The 23,978-nt window shown below is 37.2% G+C and overlaps 1 protein-coding gene across 1 annotated transcript in view; it reads right to left on the bottom strand.

Moving 5' to 3' along the window:
• The window catches only part of LOC306848800 (aminopeptidase O-like), a gene marked incomplete at its 5' end in the record, with an annotated part of 79,877 nt that overhangs the window by 30,806 nt on the left and 25,093 nt on the right, over positions 1-23,978 (bottom strand). The window contains 6 exons of the mRNA XM_079383565.1: positions 12,009-12,092; positions 12,637-12,699; positions 17,525-17,585; positions 21,087-21,130; positions 22,084-22,191; positions 22,279-22,381. Of these exons, the coding sequence (XP_079239691.1) occupies positions 12,009-12,092; positions 12,637-12,699; positions 17,525-17,585; positions 21,087-21,130; positions 22,084-22,191; positions 22,279-22,381 (463 nt within the window). The remainder of the gene's footprint in view (positions 1-12,008; positions 12,093-12,636; positions 12,700-17,524; positions 17,586-21,086; positions 21,131-22,083; positions 22,192-22,278; positions 22,382-23,978) is intronic.

Genomic DNA, 23,978 nt, shown 5'->3' with positions numbered 1-23,978 from the left:
AGAGAGAAGGAGTGTTCAAACCTGAAAACATTTAACATCTGGTGCCATTTCTTCCTAAAAATTATAATTTTTTGATTTAACCTAATATAATCAGATTGATTTAGTCATCATAAATAATATTTGTGACTTGAATAAGACAATTTAATTTAGATGTCACCACATTAGGTGACAAAACATTTTTTCCAGTGTGGGAGGGTGAAAGACAAAGAGGAGGAGGAAATCAGGGAAATGTCCTCAACCCACTCTGTACCACAGCCACATAAAGGACAGCTTTGACGAGAAGAACAAAAGGTCTACTTGTGTGCATAATATCTGCAAATTGGGTGACAAAAACAAACAGCTGTGGGTGAAACGCTGAGAAGAAAAGGGGGGTCACTGCGAGGAAGGGGGCATGTGTTCAAAGCCAAGAGAAACAAGCCTGTCATCGCAGGTGCTCGGCGAACACAGACACAACAACGTCTTCTATACGGTGACTGATTGTTAAACAACAGGAGGTGCAACAGGGAAGATAAAAGCAAAATATCTATTGTTAATAAAAGCACCTGTTGAAAGACACTTTGATGATACCTGTTTGAGAGGGCATCAAAGCATGACCAGACTTTTGTGCTCGTCTGCAAGCAGCTCCTGATACCACAATCCAAACCAGAAGATGGCTTTGAAAAACAACACCTCAAATGGCATTCATTTTGTGGTCTAGACCGAAGGAATTTCTGGATTTGTTGTCCAAATGTCATCGCAGTGTTACCTCAGAATGAGCCCTCAAAATGGCTGCACATGCCATTTGAAGATGCAGCTTTTATTTTTTTCACTAGCTACCATCTCATAGGTCACCTGTTGCACAGACTCACTCCACATAAGCTCCTTGTTCATATTGAGTTACAATTTAATCAAAATGAGAAATCTGATTAGACCCCTGGAATATGCCATTATATGAGCTCGCCAAGGGCTGAAAGACCATTTGGTGTGCTCACTGTATATCTGCATGTTTGAGAAGTATGTTTCTGTATGTTTATAACCCAGCGTCTTTTTTATCAGCTATTTTTTTATTCAACTGAATATCCTCCATTTGAGCCCGAGTGGATTTGCGAGATGGGAAAGAGGAAAATAAACCTCACAAATAAATGAAAATGTTAGTGAGATAGCATCGGTTCCTGCTAAAAGCCTGCTCGGGTTCATCTCCCCACATGCTGGCATAGTAGCTGCCACCTGGCGAGACTCTGGCAGGATGCGTTATGAAAATGAAATGCTAACGTGTCTGCAGGGCTGGACAGGGGTCTGGTGACTAGCTGCAGATTGTTCTGCTGCTTACAGCCCCCTGCCGACCTTCAGATTAGACCTCGGAGCTCACGGGGGTCAGCAGATAGACTAAGCCCAGATATCTTTCTCAGTATCCAATGTTCCTTTCACACATCACTGGAGCTTTGGAAAAAACATGAAAAAAGAAAGGTTGTGTGCAGTGTCAGGGAGTAACTTCTTTAAAGTAGCAAAGCTACAACCTTAACTCTATATTTTTTAGTAGCATGATAGCAGCTCAGTTGATTTCAAAACAGTAAAAACTAGCAACTTTGTTCAACAAATAATATTGTAGTGTGACAAAATGTGTAATTATGCAGTATTCTATGGATAATTGTATTAGTATTCACTGTGATTAGTGTGTTTACACAGAAAATTCATACTGTAGCATTTCAAAGAGTTCAAGAGAGTGTTCAAGAAAATGAAAAAAAAAAAACAAGCCACCAGTCTGTGCATGACATTGGACGAATTTTATTCCAAAATGTTCAGCCAAATCCTGATATTTGGTACATTTTCAAAATAGTTTCTGTTGTTGTATTTAGTGTACCATAACTGAGCTGCCACCCTGATTCAAATTAATTCAACAATTCAAATTTTTTATTCATTCAAAAACCCTCATTGTTGTTCTGCCAGAAAAATTTGGCTAATTAAATTATAAAATTACATAATTGGATGGTTGCATGCAAAGATATCTCCAGCTCGATCTCATGAGAATTTTCCATAATTAAATCTGTATAAAATTAGAAAACTGGAAGAAAACACACAACTCAAATTCAACCTAAATCTACCGCTTTACCGCATGACCCAACCCTAAATGTCCATAAAATCTTAGTTGAAAAAATATCTTGTACAAATGATTGCTTGTTATGTAATTGTGTTGTATTGCACTCTTAATTAGCTCCGGTGTAATTATATCTTTTTTGTTAGCAAGCTACAGTACAACTAATTTAGCTTGACCATAGTTTAAGTTTCACATGCATGAAATCTGACTACAGACAGACTGTTTCATGCAGCATCAGAGGATTGTGGCAGTGGCTCTTTAAGAAGATTAAAGACTCCTGACAAGCAGCACGGGATGAGTCATCCTTACACATGGAGACTAATACGTGGCAGAGTGTCACACCAGGCGGCTGCTAACAGACCTGCTCTAAACATCTCCACCTGCTTTAACACTCAGATTCAGCCTTAGATTCAGCTCAGTATTGCATCCACACACATACAATACACATCAAGTAAAACAAAAGCACAGATAGGCCACAACTGATCTTTACCCATGAGACATTCTTTACCCATCGTAAATTTACCAAAATTTACCAATTTAAGCAAAATTGAAGGTCAAGGTCACATGACTCATCAGCAATGACTCATATTTGCCTTTTCTTCAGAACGGTCAGAGGTTTGACACTCACTTAAGTCGCTCTTGGAGCTTTCTAGAAATCTCACAATTAATAGTTTTTAAAAGCAACCAAATCTCCCATTGCACTGATGTGTCTGCCTTTGCATCACCTCTTGCGAAATGAGAGGTCAAAAACACTACTCCTACATGCTGTAGATTCTTTTACCTTTCTATTTTCTGGTCTCAATCTAGGATTTCAGGTTATAATAGGCTGCAGGGATTAGAACAACAATGCAAGGGCAGGTGAATGTACAGTAACACACCTATGGATCAGTTAAAGCTGGTGGATTCAGTGCTCGCTAGTACAACAAGAAGCAACAAATGCCAGCCACCCACACACACAAGAAATTTATTTGGATGCAAAACTCAATAAAACGATAAAAAATCTGGGCTAGCATACGGACATCTTTTAATTTGAGTGGCATATTGCTGAACAGAACCCCACAGAGAATGAAGCAAACACAACAGAAGGATGTAGTGCGATGGTAAGTGCGCTTTAATGTGCTATCGTCATCCTCCCTTTGTGCCCAAGCAGCAATGATTACAGCGAGCCATCCAACACGCAGTCCACTGATTGTGCCAGTCAGGCGGCCAGCTATTTCTGCCCGCTATTCCTGTCTGTACCATTACTACTCGCTCTCTGGCCCCTCTCAATTCAAGACCCAAATATAGCGCCATCGAATGGATCTGATAAGGGCTCATTTTCCTGGCCCACTGCCAGCGAGCCAGAAAATCACTGAAACCATTTCACAATGGCATCAGTCCAATGGCATTTTGATTTGTTGGGGGGGTTTATTCTGTTTATTTTTGATGTTCGGTACAAACTTTTGGTGGTGTGGGAAGTCTGAGAAAAACAGATGTTTTCCTTTGCTGAGTATAGATAATATGAACTTCAGATCAAGATTACAAGGGGAAGCAATTTCTATATTTACTACCATTAAAAAGTTCAGGGTCAGTAAGATTTCATTTTTAATATATTGTTTTAATAATATTTTGTACAAAAAAAGTCAAATAAAACCTTTTTTTTTTTTTTGCTTAATCAAAAAATGTATGTCAGTTTCCACACCTGTTTTCAACAATGATCATACGAAATATTTCTTTAGAAACCAACAAGGATATCAGAATGATTTCTGAAGGATCATGTAATACTGAAGACTTAAGTATGGCTGCTGAAAATTCAACTTTGTCATCACAAGAATAAATAAAACTCTAAAATACATGAAAATTGAAAAGTTATTTTACATATAATTATAATAATATTTTGCAATATTACTGTGTTCAGTGTATTTTAAATTAAATAAATGCAGTCTTGGTGAGCATAAGAGAGCTCTAACATTTTAAAAATCCTACAACCCCAAACTAACAGTATTTTTCCTTAAAATGAATGAGAAAAATAAACTACAGAACTAGAAGCGTTTATTCAAAAAATGCAACATTTGCAATTAAATATGACAATGTTGCATCACAGATATGTGCCCACTTGTGATCAGAACTAATTTTTGCACTTGAATTGTACACTCTGCAGTGTATATCCACAGTGCGTCATTTAGTTAAGGTCATCAGGTCATTAACAAGCAGACATCACTATTTTATTTATTATTTTTACCAAATTAAGTAGTTTAGTAGTCCATAAGTAAAACAGCTTATTTGAGTGCCTTTAAACTACCTATTTGTTATAAGCTTTCAGAGAAAAATGCAGTCTGGAGAGTTACAGCCTTCATAGCCCAAAGTCCTATTACGATTTTCTCCTTTGATGGAAGCACTTCGGCTAAAACGGCCCAAATTGATCTGTACGCCTAACGACAAATAAACCCCTTTAAAAGTCTCTGTTATTGGATTCATATGCGTCTCCCTCGATAATCTGTGCGCCTGTGAGCCCAACAGCATTAAGCCCCTGCATTAAAGAGCCTGCCGTGTATGCTGTGGGCTTTACAAGTCTGCTCTGTAGACCTTCAGAGAGTGGAAGAGTGAGAAGGGAGGGGGAAACTCAATGAGGCAAATAGCACCATAGTGGTCCATGAGACCCGCCGTCTCCCTCCCTCATTACCGAAACGCTGCTTTTTCTCCTACCAGACAGATGTTGGAGCGCGGCGCTTACGACCAGTGAGAAATGAGATGAAGTGATGCCCGAGTCACTTCACTACGTTTTTTTATTTGTGACTGTTGATTTCATTTCCCACCAAATGAGGCCCAAGGAACATGATGCAAAACATGCGTGGAGTCATTTAACACGGGCCTCGTTTGAGCGTTATACGCTACTTCCCATTTAAGAACGCGCATTTATTCGTAAATTGGTATTTGACATAAATCCAATTGGAGCTTGAATGTCACGGTTGTGGAAATAGTGAGGGGCAACCATATGTAATCTGTTAAAGCGATGTGTGTCTGTATTTCCTAACTGATGCCTTTTCCATGTGCACTGGAAAGACAAACACAGATGGTATTTAATGACACTGGAGATGTTGCTAGCTATTTTTTGGTGAGGAAACCACTCACGTTAAAAGCTTCAAGCCCTATTCCTCAGAGAAAAGTTCAGCTTAGGCTTTTGAGAGAAAAGTGAGTGTTTGCTGATTAAAAACGTAATGATCTGAATCACATGATACACTGATATTTGTGTCCCTTACGCTGAAGAAACGGTCGAAACTAATTTTCCATATGCCTCAAAAATAAAAAAAAAGATCAAGCAACCTCTATCACCATTCCTCCCAAGAGCTGTCACTGGGACAAATGAGTCTGCTAAACATGCTGAAAATGTCATTGCATACTTTTATTTTTTCCATTCTGTAGAACACAAAAAAAGATATTTTGAAGAATGTTTTTGTACAATGGAAGTCAATGGGGTCCAAAACAACACTGGAAAGAAAGTCATATAGATTTGGAACAACATGAAATATTGAAGACAGAATTGTAATTTCTGCTTGAATTGTAAAATAAGCTTAATATCCCTTTAAGCTTATGCTGAACACCGCATTAAAACCCAGAAGTCTCCAGACACATGTTAAAGTGCTCTATGCTTGAAGGAGAGAAAAAAACGAGAGACCGCAAGAGTTCTGTTTTCGTGCATCAGGAGCGGCAGAGCCTTTTATATACATACTGTTCATATAATGCTCTGGCTTTTAAAGACCCTGGGTCTACATTACAACCCTCTATGCTGTGCTCTAGCGAGCGAGTGCGCCCAATTACCGTATCAAATAAAAGCCATCAGCTATATGAGGTTTTCTGATTATGATGGGCTTGCATAGGAAGTTGGACGCAAGAGCTCTTTTGAGAACATGGCTTATTGCATACTCATATAGCACAAAGCAGACTGTGGAAATTCTCAGCCATGCAATTCACAATAAAAATGCACACGTGTGCGCAGACTAAAGCTAACACACACACATATATCCAGGAATTCAATAACAGGAAAAGCGTGGAGAAACTGCCAGTATGCCAATGGTTTTCAACAGGTACAGATGTCGTCATACATACACCATCTGCCTCTGAAGAGCATCATTGACAGCCATTCAAATTGATTTGCAAATAACATATATTGATCATTTCATTATTTTATAGTAGACGTTCTGTAGATGTTAACTTTAAACAAAATCAACTGAAGACTAAAAAGCATATCAAACCAGGCCACACTTCAAACACACCAGCACATGTGCAATGTTTAGGTTTTCATAACGGTAGTCAGTCATCCACTTGGCGATACTGGTTACAGCTTTGAGTTGATCTGCATCTGACTTTGAAGTTTAAATGCATTCAAACTTAAAATAACTTTTCTGGTTAAATGATTGCATGTTGTATAAACCCCTCTGATGTGAGGAATGTGAAGTGTAGTGTGTGTGTGTGTGTGTGTAATAAAAAGCACATGACTTCATGGTTTATTCTCTCTAGCATTTGTTCCTCTCCACAGCCTCTGCCCTTCACTTGCTCCTCCGCAATTGGACATGGACCCTGGATCATTCCCACACATGCAGACAAGAGACACATGTGACATCTCTCTTTTCTCACCCACATCCACACACACTCCTACACGACATAAAAATCTCGGTATTTGTCTCAGGTTTTCCGGTAAAACACACAAACTGGAAAAATGTACATAAAGCAAAACTTGATTTCATTTTTTTTTTCCATACTTCAGAAATACGAAATTATGTATTTGTCTGTGTCTGTATGCAAGGCACTATCCTGCCAATATCAGCAGTAGCTCCTTTATATTCCTATATTTTCCCTGACGTGCAGTTAACTCATGTGAGGAATGAGTCAGAAATAATGGAGGAGACCTCCCCACCTCTTCCTTCTACTTCTGGCAAAGGAGGAGCAGCAAGTGAAAAGGTCAGTCTTATTTTGCTTTTGTTTATGGATCTTTCTGTTTGTTGTTTCTCATGAATCCCACCAAACTGAGCTTGTCTCTAATAACAGTGCAAATGAGAAACTGCCTGATGCCAAAATATTCTCTAAACGCAGACATCTCCCTCTCTATCACATACACATTCACACAACTTTAGACATTAGACCGACAGTCTGTCATGATGTGCTCTCAGGTCGTTGGACAGGATCTGGATTGAGGGGCCTACTTCCTTTACCTCTTCCCCCATATCCATAAATCAGCTTTGGGTTCAGGATGCGGCGCAGGGAAAAAACTTCAGGGAAAGAGTGAGTTTGAGACTCTGAGGAACAGAAGGAAACAGGTCATGGCAATCAAGCGCTCTGTTGGACATCTCTGTGCATGGTAGTAAAAAGGAAAATGGGTTTATGCTGTCAAAGGCCTGCGAAGATAAACCTGAGTGGCGTACATTACCGCAAAAATATCGAATGGGCCACAGGAACAACCATTTGTCTATGCGGAGTAACGTAATGTCAGCACACAATAGGAATTTGGATTAGGCTCAAAAACACATCGTCCCGCAAGGAACCGCTTTCATATACATTCCAGCGAACATTCAAAGGAGTACACGACCGTATAAAACAAATGCCGAAAAAGGAATTGCAGAAATGACCATGAAGAATATAGATTAGGAGTTCAGTGTATCTGCGTGTCACTATGGTTTCAGGCGCTGCGGTCTAAGGGAAAGATTATGTTACTCATGAATGTGACCTTAATTTCAGACATCCCAGCATTCCTTTCTCTGACACTGTATATACAAAGAAAGATTTCACAAGAGCCAAACCTCAGAGCATTGAGGAACTTCCTAAAGTGTCTAGCCGTTAGATTACCTGTTCCCTAAACCAACAATATGGCCTAAACCACCAACAATACGGCCTAATCAGCTTAGTTCATACGATGAAGGGTTGTGGTGCAGTGGTTAAATGAGAGGGATGCAAGTTCGAGTCTGGCTCGCATTTAATTTCCTGATCCCATTTACCTATCGTTTCTCCAAATCTTTCTATCCTTTCTTTACTGTCCCTATAAATAAAAGCATAAAAATGGAAATAATTAAATGAAAACTAGTCTGGTAGCTAAAGGATCATGGTTTGAACCATGAATGGAGCAACTGTATCACTTTTGAGAAACTTAATCTTATGAAATTAATTTTTTTATTCAGCAAGAATGCATTTTGATCAAAAGCGATAGCAGAGATTTTTACAACGTTAAAACTTTCTATTCCTCAAAAAATACTAAGAAATGTATAACTGTTTCAACAACAATATTAAGGAACTTCTTTCAACATTATTAACAATAAAAATGTTTCTTGAGCATCAAATCAGCATATTTTTGAAGGATCATATGACACCAAAGACTGGAGTAATGATGCTGAAAATTCACCTTTGCCATCACAGAAATAAATTAGATTTTAAAATACATTAAAATAAAAAAGGTTATTTTAAACTGTAATAACATTTCGCAATATTACTGTACTTTGATCAAATAAATGCAGCCTTGGTGAGCATAAAAGACTTCCTTTAAAAACGTGAAAAAAATCTTTCCGAACCCAAACTTTTGAATGGTAATGTAATAATAAAACGTATAACTTAAATTCTACTTTTATAAATAATAAATTAATTAATGTATTCAAAATATTAAAATATACCACCTACTTCACTTTTTTGGCTTTGGCAAAAAAAAAAAAACATTTACACTATAATAATATAATATAATATATGATAGAAAATTATTTTTTTTAATTAAAAAGTTTGTGTTCTTTGAATTTAATCAAGAGATAGAAAATTAGAAAATGTAATGGTAGAGATCCTCAATTGGTTATATAAATTTGCAAGTAAGAGTTCAGGGTAACATTTTATTAAAGGGACCAATCCACACTATTAACTAGATGACTGTTAGCATGCCTATTATTAACATACTGGCTGCTTATCAGTACTTATAAAACACATATTCTGCATGACCATATTCTACATCCTGAATCCTACCCAACACCTAAACTAACCTACCTTACTAACAGTTAAGCAGCAAATTAGGAGTTTTTTGAGCCAAAAGTCGTAGTTAATGGTTTGCTACTGGTGAGAACTGGACCCTAAAATAAAGTGTGACTGAGTTCAGAACTTAAGCATCTGCCACTGAAATGAATAATTAAAATAAATGTACATTTTCGATACAAGCATCTGCTAAAGTAGTGACTTTCAAACAGGACACCTGTGGCTCACTGCCAATATTTCACCTTGTATAAACGGTTAGCAGCTATGTGGGAGGCTAGATAATGTATGAGACCGTACTCGTAGAGGTCGGTCCCTCAGTCTCTGTGATTAGCCGGTGCAGAAAGGCTCTCTCATTAGTTTGGCTTTGGATGGAAATGGAACAAAATGAAGCTCATTATCACAAAGCGTAACTAATATAGCACAGCAACTCCCCAAACACACACACCCACACACGCTCAAATGGGAGGCAATAAAACCCCATTCTTTTCCGGCCCAAAACTTTCATTTCACATTAAAGTGACCCTGATCTCAGTCTGGGGTTAGCGGGGGGTGCCTGGACCTTAACAGTGGCAATTACCTATGATGTAATTACCAATGAGAGAGCGTTCGCTGCACTGCCTGTAGGCCCACATGCTCTCCTCTCGCCCCTCCGTTGCTTTAAGGGCCCAGCCTGAGCTTGATTTATGGGAGAGCTGAGGATGGGGCGCCTGCTTTGAAGTCCATGTATGTGCAATATATAATACACCTGGAAAGAGCCAGGGGCTCCCACCGCCTTACATGAGCAGAGGGTGGGTGGGGTGAGAGAGAAAGGGGGCATGACGAGAGGAGGGGTCACCAGTGTTTCCTTTCAGGTTGGCTTTTATGGCACCACTTCAAACAATCGCTGGCTCTCTCGCTTTCTCCCTCTGTCCCCACCCTGGTCATTGTACAGAGCCAACTGGACTGTAATTGGTCTTTTTTCTCTTTCATGGGCCTGTCTCTCCTGATATACACCCCCCATCACTGTTCTCTGAAGTTACATGTAACAAATGTGCCAATTCGCCAGGTGCCAGAAAGACTGAGCTTCTCTACTCGTTTAGATAGGTGTGGGAAGGTCTCACAGCTAACATCTGTAAAACAGGTTCATCTTACAAATACCGCAACTAGAGCTCAATGATGACTAGAAAATTGGTTTAATATGATAAATCGGTGAGTGCATGCTTCACTTCAATTGAAATACCGTGGTAGCTACAAGAATATGCCAATCATTCCATACATGGTATGTAATGGGGTCCAAAAAGACCACACTGAAGAAATCTATTTTAGTTTTTTTGTTCAAACCCAGAAAAAGATTAGGATTTATAATCATTTTAAAGAAAAGTTATAATATAATGTAATATAATATAATATTCTTAATTGTATGTCATTTATATTATATTATATTTAAATCTAAAAAAAGTTTTAGAAAAATAAGTAAAAAAAGAAGTTAAGATTTATAGTTTTTTTGTCATAACTTTTAAATTATCTAAAATCCTAAAATATTTTTGCAATTTTTCAAAATCCCAATAAATAAATTCTAGCTTTAAAATAAATTTAATCTAAAAAAGAAGTTAAGGCTTAAAATGAACAACATTATATAGTTTTTTTTATTATCTAAAATCCCAAAATATCATATAAAAGAATTAAAAGAAATATTATATTAGACTATAATTTCTTCTAATTTAACTTAAATCAAGGAAAGGATTTTGAATAATTTAAAACAAAGAAAAGATAAGACATTAAATGAAAATTTATATACAGTATAATATTGTTTGTCATTACTTTTATTCATTTTTTTTTTAGAAATCCTAAAATAATCCTAGTCTTAAAATAATATAATATACTATGTTTATTTTATTTTAACTAAAAAAAGCTAAATAATACTATTAGTGGTCTCAGACATTTGAACCCTAATGCATATCAAAACACCACTGAAATAGCATCTGACATTAGCACTATACCATGGCACCACCACAATACTTTCAGTAAGGGTTAACACTTCAGATGGTAGCAGCTGTAAAACACAACACTTAAGAATGTCCTTTCACTAAGACATATTCAGACAGAAGAATCTCTTAGCTCCAGCCACTGACACACACAAATATACACACCTACCACTGAAGTGACAAAAACAGGATCTCAGGGCAGACATTACATCAGTGCTGAAACTTGAAGATGACATAACCTAAATCACACTAGATGAAAAACGCAATACACACGCTCAAAACACATGCAGGAGTTTATGACGCTAATTCTGCCGTCTGATTTGTGAGCATATTTTAATAGAGGCTTGACCGCACTGTTTGGTGTACAGCCAGTCAGCGTGCAGATTCCACATGTGCGTGAGTTTCAGTGAGACAAACTGTTTGACAGTTTGGGTGAAGACTTATGGAGGAATCTGTATACACGTATGCATAACTTCGAAGTTTCGATAAACACAGAGAGAAAAAGAATACACAAAAACATCACGCTCATGCACATGCATAAACTCACGCAGAATGAGCAACAGGTATCTTCCCTGGCAGGAGATCAGCCATTTTGAAGCTAAACCTCAAAGGAGTGACTCACTGCCATCACATGGCATGGTACAAGCTATTTCAGACCGTGCCTTGATTTTTTTTTTTCTTCTGTTGTTGGCTGGCCAAGGGGCGGACACACGAGACGGGCTTATGTGTGAGCCCTTCTCCAGCATTCGATGCCCTCCAGTACATCATCTGCGCACTAAAATCTGATAAAAGTGCTCCACAACAAAACTACGTGCAAACTTGAGTGAATCTTAAACAGTAACTTGGAGGACTTAATTAGGCATGATTAAGCAAAACTACGGACATTCCTAATCTGGAGTGACCAAGCTGAGGTGGAAATTATTAGGGAGAGATGCAGGGAAGACAAACGGGTGGGATGAGCTCTATTTAAAGCCTGCTTGGCGGGGTCTTACCTCTTTGAAGTTAACCTTGGGCCCTGCTCTTTTCCGCTTGCTGCCCTTTCCACCAGAGCCACTGAAGTGAATCCATTTTGCAACCTGCGGAAGAGGAGGCAGAGGAGGGTGGAAGAGAGAGAGGGAGATAAAGTGAGAAGGTGAGACAGACAGACAAAGACATCGTAAAATACCTGCCGCACCACATTCGCCTCGGTAATGAAATAGTTAAACATGATGCACTCAGAACATATAAGTTCAATTCAACAGTTTCTGAGCTGAAGGACGTCATTCAAACATCAGAGAAACAGATACAATGACTGAAAGACACCAAATACAAAGCATTAGGGTAAAATCCTTCACTTCTCACAAACCAAAAATACACCTTCTAACTGTGTGATTTCCTCTCTTAGCCACTGAGTGATGCTCCAGGTACAAGAAACTGCAAATACTACCCACAATTACACAATAAAAACGGTTCAAACCGCAAACATGCTCTCAAAACAGAAGATCCACAGTTGTTGTAAAAGTTATGAATGAAGCATATGAAGTGCTACAGGTCATATAGAAAAGAACTATCAATCTGTAAAGTAAGTAAGATATAAACAGGTGCTCAATGGGAGCTTTAAGAGTTAAAAAAGTGCTTTACCTCTCTCTTGACTTCTTGCACCGCTGGAGTCTGCAACCATTCTGAGCAGGCGTCCCTCTGCCACTGAACAAGAGGAAGAGATCAGCAGAATGTTGAGTGGAAAGAGAGAGAGAGAGAGAGAGAGAATCACTTGCTCCTTGATGGGAACTAACCACTCGACATAGCAAGCTCTGCGACCAGGATAAAACCGAGGACAAAATCCCCTCATTAAGTTGAAACAGAGGAGTTCTCCTCTATAGATCCTCGCTCGCGACTCCTGCGAGATCTTCCACATGCTCGTGCTGCACTTAACCTTATTAAAGCTCGCACCGTCGGCGCACTGAATACCTTCCCTCACTGAGAGAGGGAGGAAAGAAAAGGAGGGGAGCGAGTGAGAAAAGGAGGAGGCAGAGAGATGAGGTGTGCGTGTGGGGGAGCAGACGGCAGTAGCGGCAGTAAAAGGTCTGGGAGCGGAGCTTCATTGTAATCAACAGCGTTCACTCCCCGTGCAGCCAGAGGAGGGGCCATTAGTCTCTTTCTCTCCGTCTCACACACGCTAGCACGCACACACACATACTTCTCTCGGGGCCGCTGCTTTCAGAGGGACTGTCTCTTTAAAACTGATGAGCCGTGTGTGCGTAGAGGTGTGTAAACACAAAAGGCAGGTATAGAAGAATCTCACAGACAGGCTGACACGGCCTCTCGCAGGTAATAAGAAACATGTGGGAGATAAGAGGAAAGAAAACAGACCCAATGATGTCCCCCATCCATTTCAAAAACATCAAGTGATGGTATCAGGTATTACTATATTCATATCCCATGTATCAAAGTTCTTTCAAATGATAATCTGGTTTAATAATAAAGCATTTTTACACCTCTTCTAGAGAAACTGTATGTGAGTGCTGTGGTTGGTCACAAAGGCATTGCTATGTAATCGATCGGTTGCTAGAGGGTTACTTACTGGTTCAGGTAAAAAGAGCCCACATCCTCAAGGCTTGTTCAAAATAGCAGCAAAAATCTGATCTTTCTGTCTATCTGACCTAAAGCGTTTTGTCATTTTCATTCATCATAGTTTTGATTTAGTTTTATTTCTGTTTTAAGTCAATTATAGTTTTATCTCTAAGATGGTTAGTTTCATTTTTAATTGAATTTTGTGTGTGTGCTGTTTTTTCTTTTTCTTTTTTTTTTCGTTAGTGTAATTTAAATGCTGGCATTAAATATACATTTTATAGAATCTGAAAATGTACATATTGTATAAAACATTTAAACAAATTATTTTATACAGATAATTAATTAATTTTCCCCCCAATTATAATAGTTTTTAATCTTTATTTCAATAAACAAACAAAAAAATATCCAAACTGGCCACAAATAACTATGAAATGTCAGTCAAATAAAAACAAAACAAAACAAAAACAAAAACCAACAAAACAAAACAGATGCAGTTTGAATAACGGCCAAGACATTCTGGCCCCAAAATATGGCTTGGGTTTCCTGTTCAATGCAAGTCTATGAATTTTTCCATCCGTTTTATTGTTTGCCAGGCAAAAATTGTAATTCAGATTGCTTAGAGAAGTAGCACACCTCTCCTCGACAAAGTGCTTCTTTATGTGTGTGCATGACTTTATTAGCCGTTAGTTAAATAAATGTATTTTTGTTACCTCAGGGAGAAGAGAAAGAAAGTCTGCGTGTCTATGTATGTGTGTTTTTTGAATCTCTTGCACTTTCGGGAAGGGAGAGTGGGCAGAGCAGAATTTGACTCTCGGGCTGCAAACTGCCATTGTTAACTTGGATACCACACATAGCAGTTTTACGGCCCAGATTGCCTGGTTCATTCCCGGCACAGCCAGGCCTTTGTGCGCCTGCAAGAAACTGCAATCAGCCCCCTCTTATTGCCAAACTTGTAAAGTATGCACACAAACACACTCGCAAACTCCCATCTCACACACGCTGATTGTAAATACGGTAAATGTAGTATTTCTGTATTAGTACGTCTGTATGAACTCCTAAACACGGCGCGCTCAGAACTAAATTGGTGTTGAACAGTTAACAGTGGGATGCTGGCCTTGTGTTGGCGGCACAACAGCAACAGCTGCTTTTTACGATGACAGACGTGCTAACTGCTCTCTGTCTGAACTTGAGATGGGTTTTCATACTTTATCATCTGGTAAATGATCAGATCCTTCCTACTTTCTTAACACACATTCCTGGTCTTGTGCTTGATATGATTCATTGATGAACAAAACATATTCGTCTCTGTGATCATTCCTCAAAATACACTAACTTTATTTTAGGCCAAGCACATGCTATAAGGCTGAAGGTCATCACCTTCTGCACAACTATAGGCTGAGCGTGTTTTCAGTTATGTTTATGCATTCTTTATGCATCTAAAAGCATACTACTGAATTTACATTAATTACTATTCATTAAATTAGAATATTTCCATTACCGACTGAAATTATGATTCCAAAATTTCATATACAAAGCAACACAAGAGCAGACACATGACAGCAAGTCAACAAACAACACAAATGAATGACTTGCAGATGATATTTTACACTGATTGGTGCAAAAAAAATGTTTAGACAGCATTTGGGGAGACATGGGATTTCATTAGATGTTGCTCATTGCTACTCTTTTACCAGCAAGTTTGGCACTCACAGACATTTTTTTTCTCAAAAAGATTTGTATAATTTTCTTAAGAAAGGAAGCTGCTCAGAACTATATTTTGTGTTGTAGTTGTATTTAAGCTTGCACACACACACACACACACAAAAAAAAAAGTAAAAGGTGGACAAAATGCACACTCACACACTCTCAAACCCATCCCCCAAACACACACACACATGCGCACTCATTTGAGTGCTAAAATAACTGGACATGAACTTGCACCTGATCGCTAAGGTGGCAGTGGATTTGACATTTAATTGAATAACACCTATGCTATGTTCCAAAATGTAGTAAGCTGCTTACAGAGGCAGTATATTAAGGCAACAGGACCAACATGCAGATGGTTACGAAGGTAGACAAGGTAGACATCCTCATGTCATACCAAACTTGTACACGTTTCTTTTGTAGAACACAAAAGAAGATATTCATTGTTCATTCAATGACAGTCAAGGGGATCCAGTTTAGTTTTGGAAGAAAGTCAGACATATGGAACAACATAAGGTACCTTGTTTTTAAGAAATTTTAAAACAGCACTGCATGTGTCCTTCACGAAGAAGGCAAAACCAAAATCTAATGTAATAAAATCCAAAACAGTGAAAAAAAATGGGAGAGAAGTTGATTATACATTTTTAAATAAAATATTTCATTCAATATTCAAAAAATTATTAAAATAGATCAGTATATTAGTTATAATGTGATATAATATTGAAAGTAGAAAAATTTGAAAATGCCTCCTTTTACGTTTTTCCCTTTTTTTTAAAAAAAAAAACGAAAAACAAGAATTCAGCTTAATTTTTCGTTCTACAGAATAGTAGAACGAAAAATTTGCAACTTGCTAACGTCAAACTATTGAAATCAACTGCAAGTCAAGTCTTCTGAGTGGAGTACTTGTAAGCTCCTATATGCTTTCAATATCAGTCTATATGTTATATATTTTCCATATCTGTCCAATGAGATCTAGAATGCTGCCTTAGAAGACGCCATCCTATGTAGGCAACAGGATGCCTGCTAGGTTTTGGAACAGAGCTCTAGTTGTCAAAAACCAGCTTAAATTTGCCTCTGAGAATCCAAATGTCTTGAACCACAGCTATTGCCATACAGCCGTACCCAAGCTAATGACCTGAAAGCTGCTTTGCTTTTCTCTACAAAAGGTACACGTCAGGATTGGGATTTGGTAGGCTGCTCTGAGCATATCCTTTCAGCATCAACCCACAGCGAGCGGAGTCAAGGGAGGTCATGAGATTCATATTGTCCCAGCCTCAAACCCAACTCAAAATGCAGATATAGCGACTTATTATGCTCGCTCAAATATTTGCCGTCTTAAAAATAGCACAATGAAAAAGAAAGCTCCGTTCCCATCTCATCCCTCCCTTTTGTATGTGTGTGTATATATGTGGCTGTGATTGTTTATTGTGGGGTTCGACTATTTCCTGCCATTATTTATTTAGAGGAAGGTTCGAGAAGAACATATTTTTAAAGTCAAAACGATGGCTTCAAACAGGGGAAAAACAAGGATTTTATCCAAAAGTAAAACTGTTCCAGTGCTGATTTTGGCAGCCATGTGTCATTAGATTCAATGACGGCGTCAATGAAAATGGCACTGCACGTCAGTCTAGTTGGCCAATGAGTAAATCAAGCACAAAACTGAGACAAACTGCACTGGAAGGGAGAGAGACGAATATTTGAACGCATTTTTTTTTTTAGGCTTTTTTTTGAATGGATGAATGGAAAGGCTCTTGGTTATTATAAAACGCACAATTCTTAACGTGAAAAAAGATTCCAGTTAGATTCCACACACACAGCCGCCACAGTATTCGCTGGAAACATGATATCTTCACAAGCGACTCACCTTTCAAACTGTAAAATGATTACTAAATCCTACATTAAACAGAAAAAACATGGATTTATGGTTTCATATTAGTCATCGATTGTTTAAGAGCCCAGTTTAGAAATGCTAGAGAGTTTAAAAGGATCTTAAAGCAGGAGGGAAGCTGCTTCATTCATGCCATGTGTTAGTCCGAGAAAGATATATGCATGTGCTCTATGTTCTATTGCTCAAGAGGAAATGGATTAAAAACGGTTTTACATTCTGGGTGACAGGCATGAGAGGTAGCACCAATACATCTTTTATGTGTTGTATAACAAGCCTGATTTCATTCATTTTGCATAATCATAGAGTATTTAATCTGGCTTGAATAAGCAAACATCTCAAAGAAGATCTTGGCTTTCTTCTTCTTACCTCTGGCACTTCAGGTGTATCTAACCAGTCTGAAAAGATGGTTTCAAGTGTGATGCCTTGACTGAAAGAGAAAAGTGATACATTCAGTAATTATTGAAACAGATCAAGGACTTTGGCTTTCATTTCATGTGCTTTAAAATCATGAAAATCCTTTGAATTAAAAGCAACCTTAAAAAGAAGTCTACATGCAATGTAAGTATCTGGGTAGGGCAAAGTTCAAAATTTTGAATTTGGCACCCTTTCAATTCATGAGTTGGCACTTGAATTAAACTGGCCACATGCCACAGGATGTTAAACTGGAATGACAGGAAAAGGAATTACTAAATTGCAATTCAAAAATACAACATACGATTTCAAACTAAACAAAGAATTTCATGACCTTAATAAACTAAAATAAATTTAATTTTGATGTTATCTATTGATCTATTACCTTATTTTTACCAGAATGAAAAGGAATAATTAGATATGTTTCCCCAAACTTAAGTCATCAAAATACATTTTTACTTTTCTGCCACACAATGCCAAAAAAAGTCCAGATGATCATCTAAAAATGTATATATTGACACCAAAAATATAAAATGTTGATTAAATTGTAGCATTCTGGAGTGTAAAATTCATTTAAAAAATAATAATATATAATAAATTATATAAAATCTGAAGGTGTCATTGCTATTATTTACTTTCATTAAAACTACACCTGAAGCAGTAATATGAATTTCTTTAAAATTCATTCCATTATAATTTTACTTTTTTAACCCCTTAACTATCACCCCCATTTTTAAATATAGACGTGAAAGTGCATCCAAACTTAAATTGTTAAGTTCATGAACGAATACATTTTATATGATTTTGAAGTACCATTTACATGGTCATGCAATGTCCAATTTTTAAGGTTTTAAGATTTATAATGATTACTAAAACATGATAGGAAAAAAAGGCAACGAAAAAAAGACTTTTTGTGACTAAGGTCAGAACTCCTGTTATGATATAGATTTTTGAGGTCCACTCTTATCATAAATTAATCTATTACTGTTCCTAAATAATTTGTAACAAAAAAAAAACAGTTTAAGAGGTTAATCTGAAATACCAATTCGAAATTCAACTGGATTTGAATCGCAATTTTCAATTCAACTCTGAATGGTGCATAATCCTTGTGACAACATAGTACAGATTTGCTTTTCTTTTCTCCTCTCAAAGTATTTTTTTCTCCAGCTGTAATTGAAGTCATTCACCACTCACTCCAAATCAATCTTGTTAACGTGCAAGAGTGCAGACACATGCACACACACACACACACAAACACAAAGCACATATAATCAACTAATGGACCGTCTCAGACAGGAACAGTGTGTCTCCAACACTCGTGGCCCTTTGACAAAACAGTTGAGCACATTTAGGTGATGACAAAAAAAAGGATGGAAATTTCCATCTCAGCATCGAAGAGGGAAAAGCCATAAGTGTCAGAGCAAATCACTAAGCTCACTGGACTGTGATTACTAAATAACAGCGCTGTCATGTTGTTGTGGAATAAATGCAAGGCTCATTCTACAAGCAAATACTCAAATGCATGCTGAGATTGATTTAATGAAGCATAAATGCCAATCAAAAGAACCTGTAAAGACTGTAAGAATGTAAAAACTGTTCGGTTATGATTAGTCACTCTGTTATATATGTCCAATTAATACCTTCTAACTCACTTTAATTGGAAGAACAGCTTTTGAAAGCATGCTGCATCAAAGCTCCACTGATTATTCAATACCCCTTTAAAAATTCACAATGGTAACCATAGTTTCTGGCATAAAACCTTAGATGACAATTACTATGGTAAAATAAGAATTGTTTCTCATTCCAGGTCAGATCAATATAACTAAATCTGCCATTGTTAAAATAAAAATGTAGATATTCAGCAACAAAGTTATAAACAAAACAAAGATTACTGGAGTATGTTTTACAAGAAAATACTATTTCATTTGTTTTTGTTTTTTTCATTAAATGCGTTACTTGCACTTTCTTGGTAATTATTTGTTAAATTTACTAGCCATCTCTGAGTATTTTTTCCACCACATTTATTGTAACTGTAGTCAAATTTTGGTAATTTTTGAAGGAAATTCTGAACTAGCACTATACACACACTGCTCATGCAATCTTCTCCTCCATTAAGGTGTTGTGGGTGGTTTCCAGCATGCTGCTATGTTTATGTTTGGTTGCTAGGGTGTTTTGGGTGGTTACTAGGTGGATGTTTACTGGCCTGAGCCCACCCCCAAGCTTATACTATATTCTGGTCTATAAAGTATATGGCTCAGGTTATTCTTTAACGTAAGGTTAAGGGATTTCATTGTCTGTTTTTAAGTCCAGGAAAAGAAAACTTTGCTAATTTCGAAAGAAAATAAGGAACAAGGTAAAGCACAGATATCCAAACTAAATCAGGTGCACATTAACAGAAGCTGCCACGGACTTCCTTAACTGGGAGGTGGTGTAGGAGGAACGGTTTGCTATGAAAGCATTGATTAGTCTTTGATCTGACACAAGGAGGCCCATCTGTGATTGTTTCACCACATCAATCTGCTGTTCCAGCATTGTGCCGCCATGAATGTTTACACTTCTGAGAAGCAGACACAAATATTGAACGCCCTTACCTTTCAGTTTAATGTAATTCAATCAATCATCAGCCAGTGGCTAGGCCTTAATGAGCAAATGGGAGACTACACAAAACCAAAAGAGCGACGGGTGAAACAGGAGAGCAGAGTTAAAAAAGAAAAAAAAGAACATTGTAGCAGAGAGAAAGAATGAATGAAGAGAGCTGATTGTTTTACAGTTTGCAATGATACTAATATTTCTGAATACTGAAATTTCACAACAGTCGATACAACAATAAAAACTAAAATACTGAGCAAAGCCCTTTATTAAAGTTAAATATCAATCTAAAATTAAATTGCAAAAATAACAGTTAATATTCATATAAATAATAACTAATTAAATAAAAAATAAATGGAACTTAGTCCACTTATTTACCAATTGTTAAATACTATAACTTTATTGACTATATTAATAACTTACCGAGAGGTGCACTTTGTGTTTTCTGCTAGCATTGCAGTTAATATGCTCAGTTCAAAATCATGTTAAAAAGAAGCTATAGAAACCGACAGTGGTTTGGATACTGCATTTCCATGAAAAAGACCCACATCAGACCTAATCTAGGCTTCCCACTGGCCATAAAGCACAAAAATATTATCGAGGGCAAAGAAGCCTCTTCATATTTCTTCTATATAATACATCTTTGGGCACTTTTAATGACAACATCTTGTCAACATGTAAATGATGAGACAATAAATAAATATTTGATAAAATGATGGCTGAGTTTGGGCAAAAGAACCAGTGGAAAAACCTTTTGAGGTAGAGCTAGAGAAGAAAGATTCCTGCAGGGTTTGGTTTAGCTAAATACCTCCAACTCTACAGTCAAAGTTCCACACACTAATAATAATGGCAGAGCAGTTGAGGAGTTCAGTGAGCTACTAAAGAGCATGTGTTTTGGACAGCCAGCGTTAATATCATTCCATCATACCTGCTCATTCCTGGAAATGTGTCCAAGAGCGTCTGCAGGAAATCCTACAAGAGACAGAATACCGTTTGAATGGAAAGCAGTGTGTGAAAACCAAAGCTTCAAACAGAGCCTACAGTGTTTAAAAATACTAAAATATTAATGTCATACTGTATTTCTACATTAGTCTCAAAGAACTGTCAGGTTTGGGAAGAAAAAATCCCATTCATTTTACCCATAAGGGAACTGATTATTAAAAATAACTTTCAGACATATTGTGATACCTTCAGTTGCTCTGCACTTTCAAACTATTTTGTATATTCTTCATCTTTATATCGATTGATTGGTTGATTATGTCATTTGCAGTGCGTCATGGGATCTTGTGGATCTTTCACTTCAAAGCTGTGAAGTACCCAGTCTTGTACCTTTATCTTTTCATCCGATTTTTAAATACTATTTTGCTTCAAATAAGAGTATGTAGGTTCACTTGTAGGTAATTAGATTGGTTCGGTTGGTTTTTAAAATTCTTAGCAAAAAAAATTAATGGGAAAAATAGTTGATGAGCTAGATTAGTTAGCTCATTGTCTCTCTCTATAAAATTGCACCTATATCTGAAGAAGATGATATATAAACATGATTTGTGATATTTTGGTCAGGAAAATTCCACATAAGTGTTGCCACATGGAGTGGTCTGATTTATTCCATGTATTATTTTGCAATTCCTAACGAAGTTACCACTAAAAAGCTATTAACTGTTTTCTATATATACTAAAAGCAATTTTAAGTCCCATTTGGTGCTAGGTGAGTGTTAATTTTGGAACCTGAATGCAACTATGTGTCAAAAATCTCTGTCTCGAATCGAGTTAGTATCACACTTTTAGGGGAACTGGTGCATTCTTTCAACAAGCTGATGGAATGACGGTGAGACTGAAACACTGGCCAAAATACGCAGATGTCGTCCAACAGCAACATCTGCATTCTGTCTAAATGAACAGAGAGCTCTCGTGCAGGACAAGCTCACCTGAGATAGAATGAGTTGCCCGTGGAATTTTCCCACAAACACTTTGAAGAAGTTCAGGAACTTCTCTTCGCCAACCTGATCAGCCAGAAACTTCAAAAGGAAGTAGCCCTGAGAGAAAAGAGAGAGAGCAAATCTACACAGCCCGAATATTCCAGATATCCCAGAGGACTCTGCGCTTTGAGCTTTCAGAAGTACCTTCAGATAGTGCGCCTGCATGAAGGGTTTTCCTGGGTTGAGGGCATGTTTCACTACTGATGCACCAGACTCGCTCACTTCCCCTGTGTTCTCTTTATTAGGCCTGTGTGCAAATACACAAACATATGCAAACACACAAACACCACATGAATCAGACTGTGCTATTGTAAGGCAAAGTGCTGCATCTACAGCGCTCTGCATAGGAATACACTTACATCAGCATACATAAAGACCTCCTAATAGTTTTCTAAGTGTATAAACAATTGCATTCATGAAACCATTATGTCCCTGATAGCTTCTCTGTGCATAGCACCATAGATTACAGTAATGCTCCTTTTTTATGGCTCTTCGGTGCATACAGTAAGTGCACATTGAGATTAGTGTATGATATGTTAAGTCATGAGACATTTTAGCACTACCTTGTTTGTTCTTACGTAACAGTTCAAGAATAACATTGAGCAATTTAAATTTCAGACATAATGTTGCCAGTTACTTTGTATACATTTTTGCAATAAAAAAATCAATGAAATGAAAATAGTTCCAAACCAAGTCAAAGCAGAATTGCCGCTGCACATTTAGTTCCTTTATAAATGACTGTTTTTGAACAAATCGGTTGAATGAATGATTCAGTGACTCGACTAGGCTGCATCCTAGTTAGGCTGCAAATATGCATACTTCCCTACAAAATATAAATGCAGATTACATTCATATTACACACATTCGTACTATATAGATCATACATTTTAAAGGGGACCTAACACACAGTTTCACCCAATCTCATGTTAATCTTGAGTACCTATAGAGTAGTACTGCATCCTTCATATCTCCAAAAAGTCTTTAGTTTTATCATATTAATAAAAGGAATATACAGCTTTACGATTCTATCCGGAAAAAGCCGAGCTCCTGGAGGCGTGCCGTGTGGGCGGAGCTAAAGAGTGACGAGCACTTGCGCCGATCGCCAACAAAACAGAGACATTTGATGCCGTTTCAATTACCATCTGCAGTTCTGAATCATGACCGGGATTTTTTTTTATAGCTGGGACTGCTCCATCTTTCAGTATCAAACAATGTGAAAATCCAGCATCGAACTGGGCCTTGTTTATAAAACGTTCTAGGGCTGCCACTAACTGCCACTATATTTTTATTTCGATTAATATCGACTAATTTTTCGATTAATCGATTAATCTAAACAATTAATTTCCCGCAAAAAAACAACAACAACAATTTTACTTAAAAATATTTTATTAAACCAAATGAAATCCAAATTTCTATGAAATCCTTTTTTAAAGCAAAAGCGAAGTGCAACAGAGTGCAAGAAGCAAGTGTCCATCTCACAGTCCCACTCAGAATCACTGAAATCAAAGCTCAGTATTATAGTGTAAGACTGACAACATATCCACGTGTTCTAGTCTAATAATAATCAAATTATAATCAAAAAACACTTTTTAAAGAAGCATTTACCAGAAATATTATTTACCAGAATTTATTTAGGTGAAAAATGTAAATGTGCGGTATTTCTGAAAAAATACATTTTTAAATCAATTAATTGGAGATGCTTTTTATTATTAAAATTTAATGGAACAATTAAAATGGAACCCAGAAAATTATGGAAAACAGAATTTGGTACAGATAAAACTGTAAAACTCAATTAATTAGATTTTTGATTAATACAATTTTAAAAACTGAATTTGGAAATAAAA

Source organism: Barbus barbus (genome assembly GCF_936440315.1).
Source record: "Barbus barbus genome assembly, chromosome: 28".
Taxonomy (NCBI): domain Eukaryota; kingdom Metazoa; phylum Chordata; class Actinopteri; order Cypriniformes; family Cyprinidae; genus Barbus; species Barbus barbus.
Note: the sequence above shows the minus strand (reverse complement) of the source record. Positions and strands in the feature narration are given on the sequence as shown.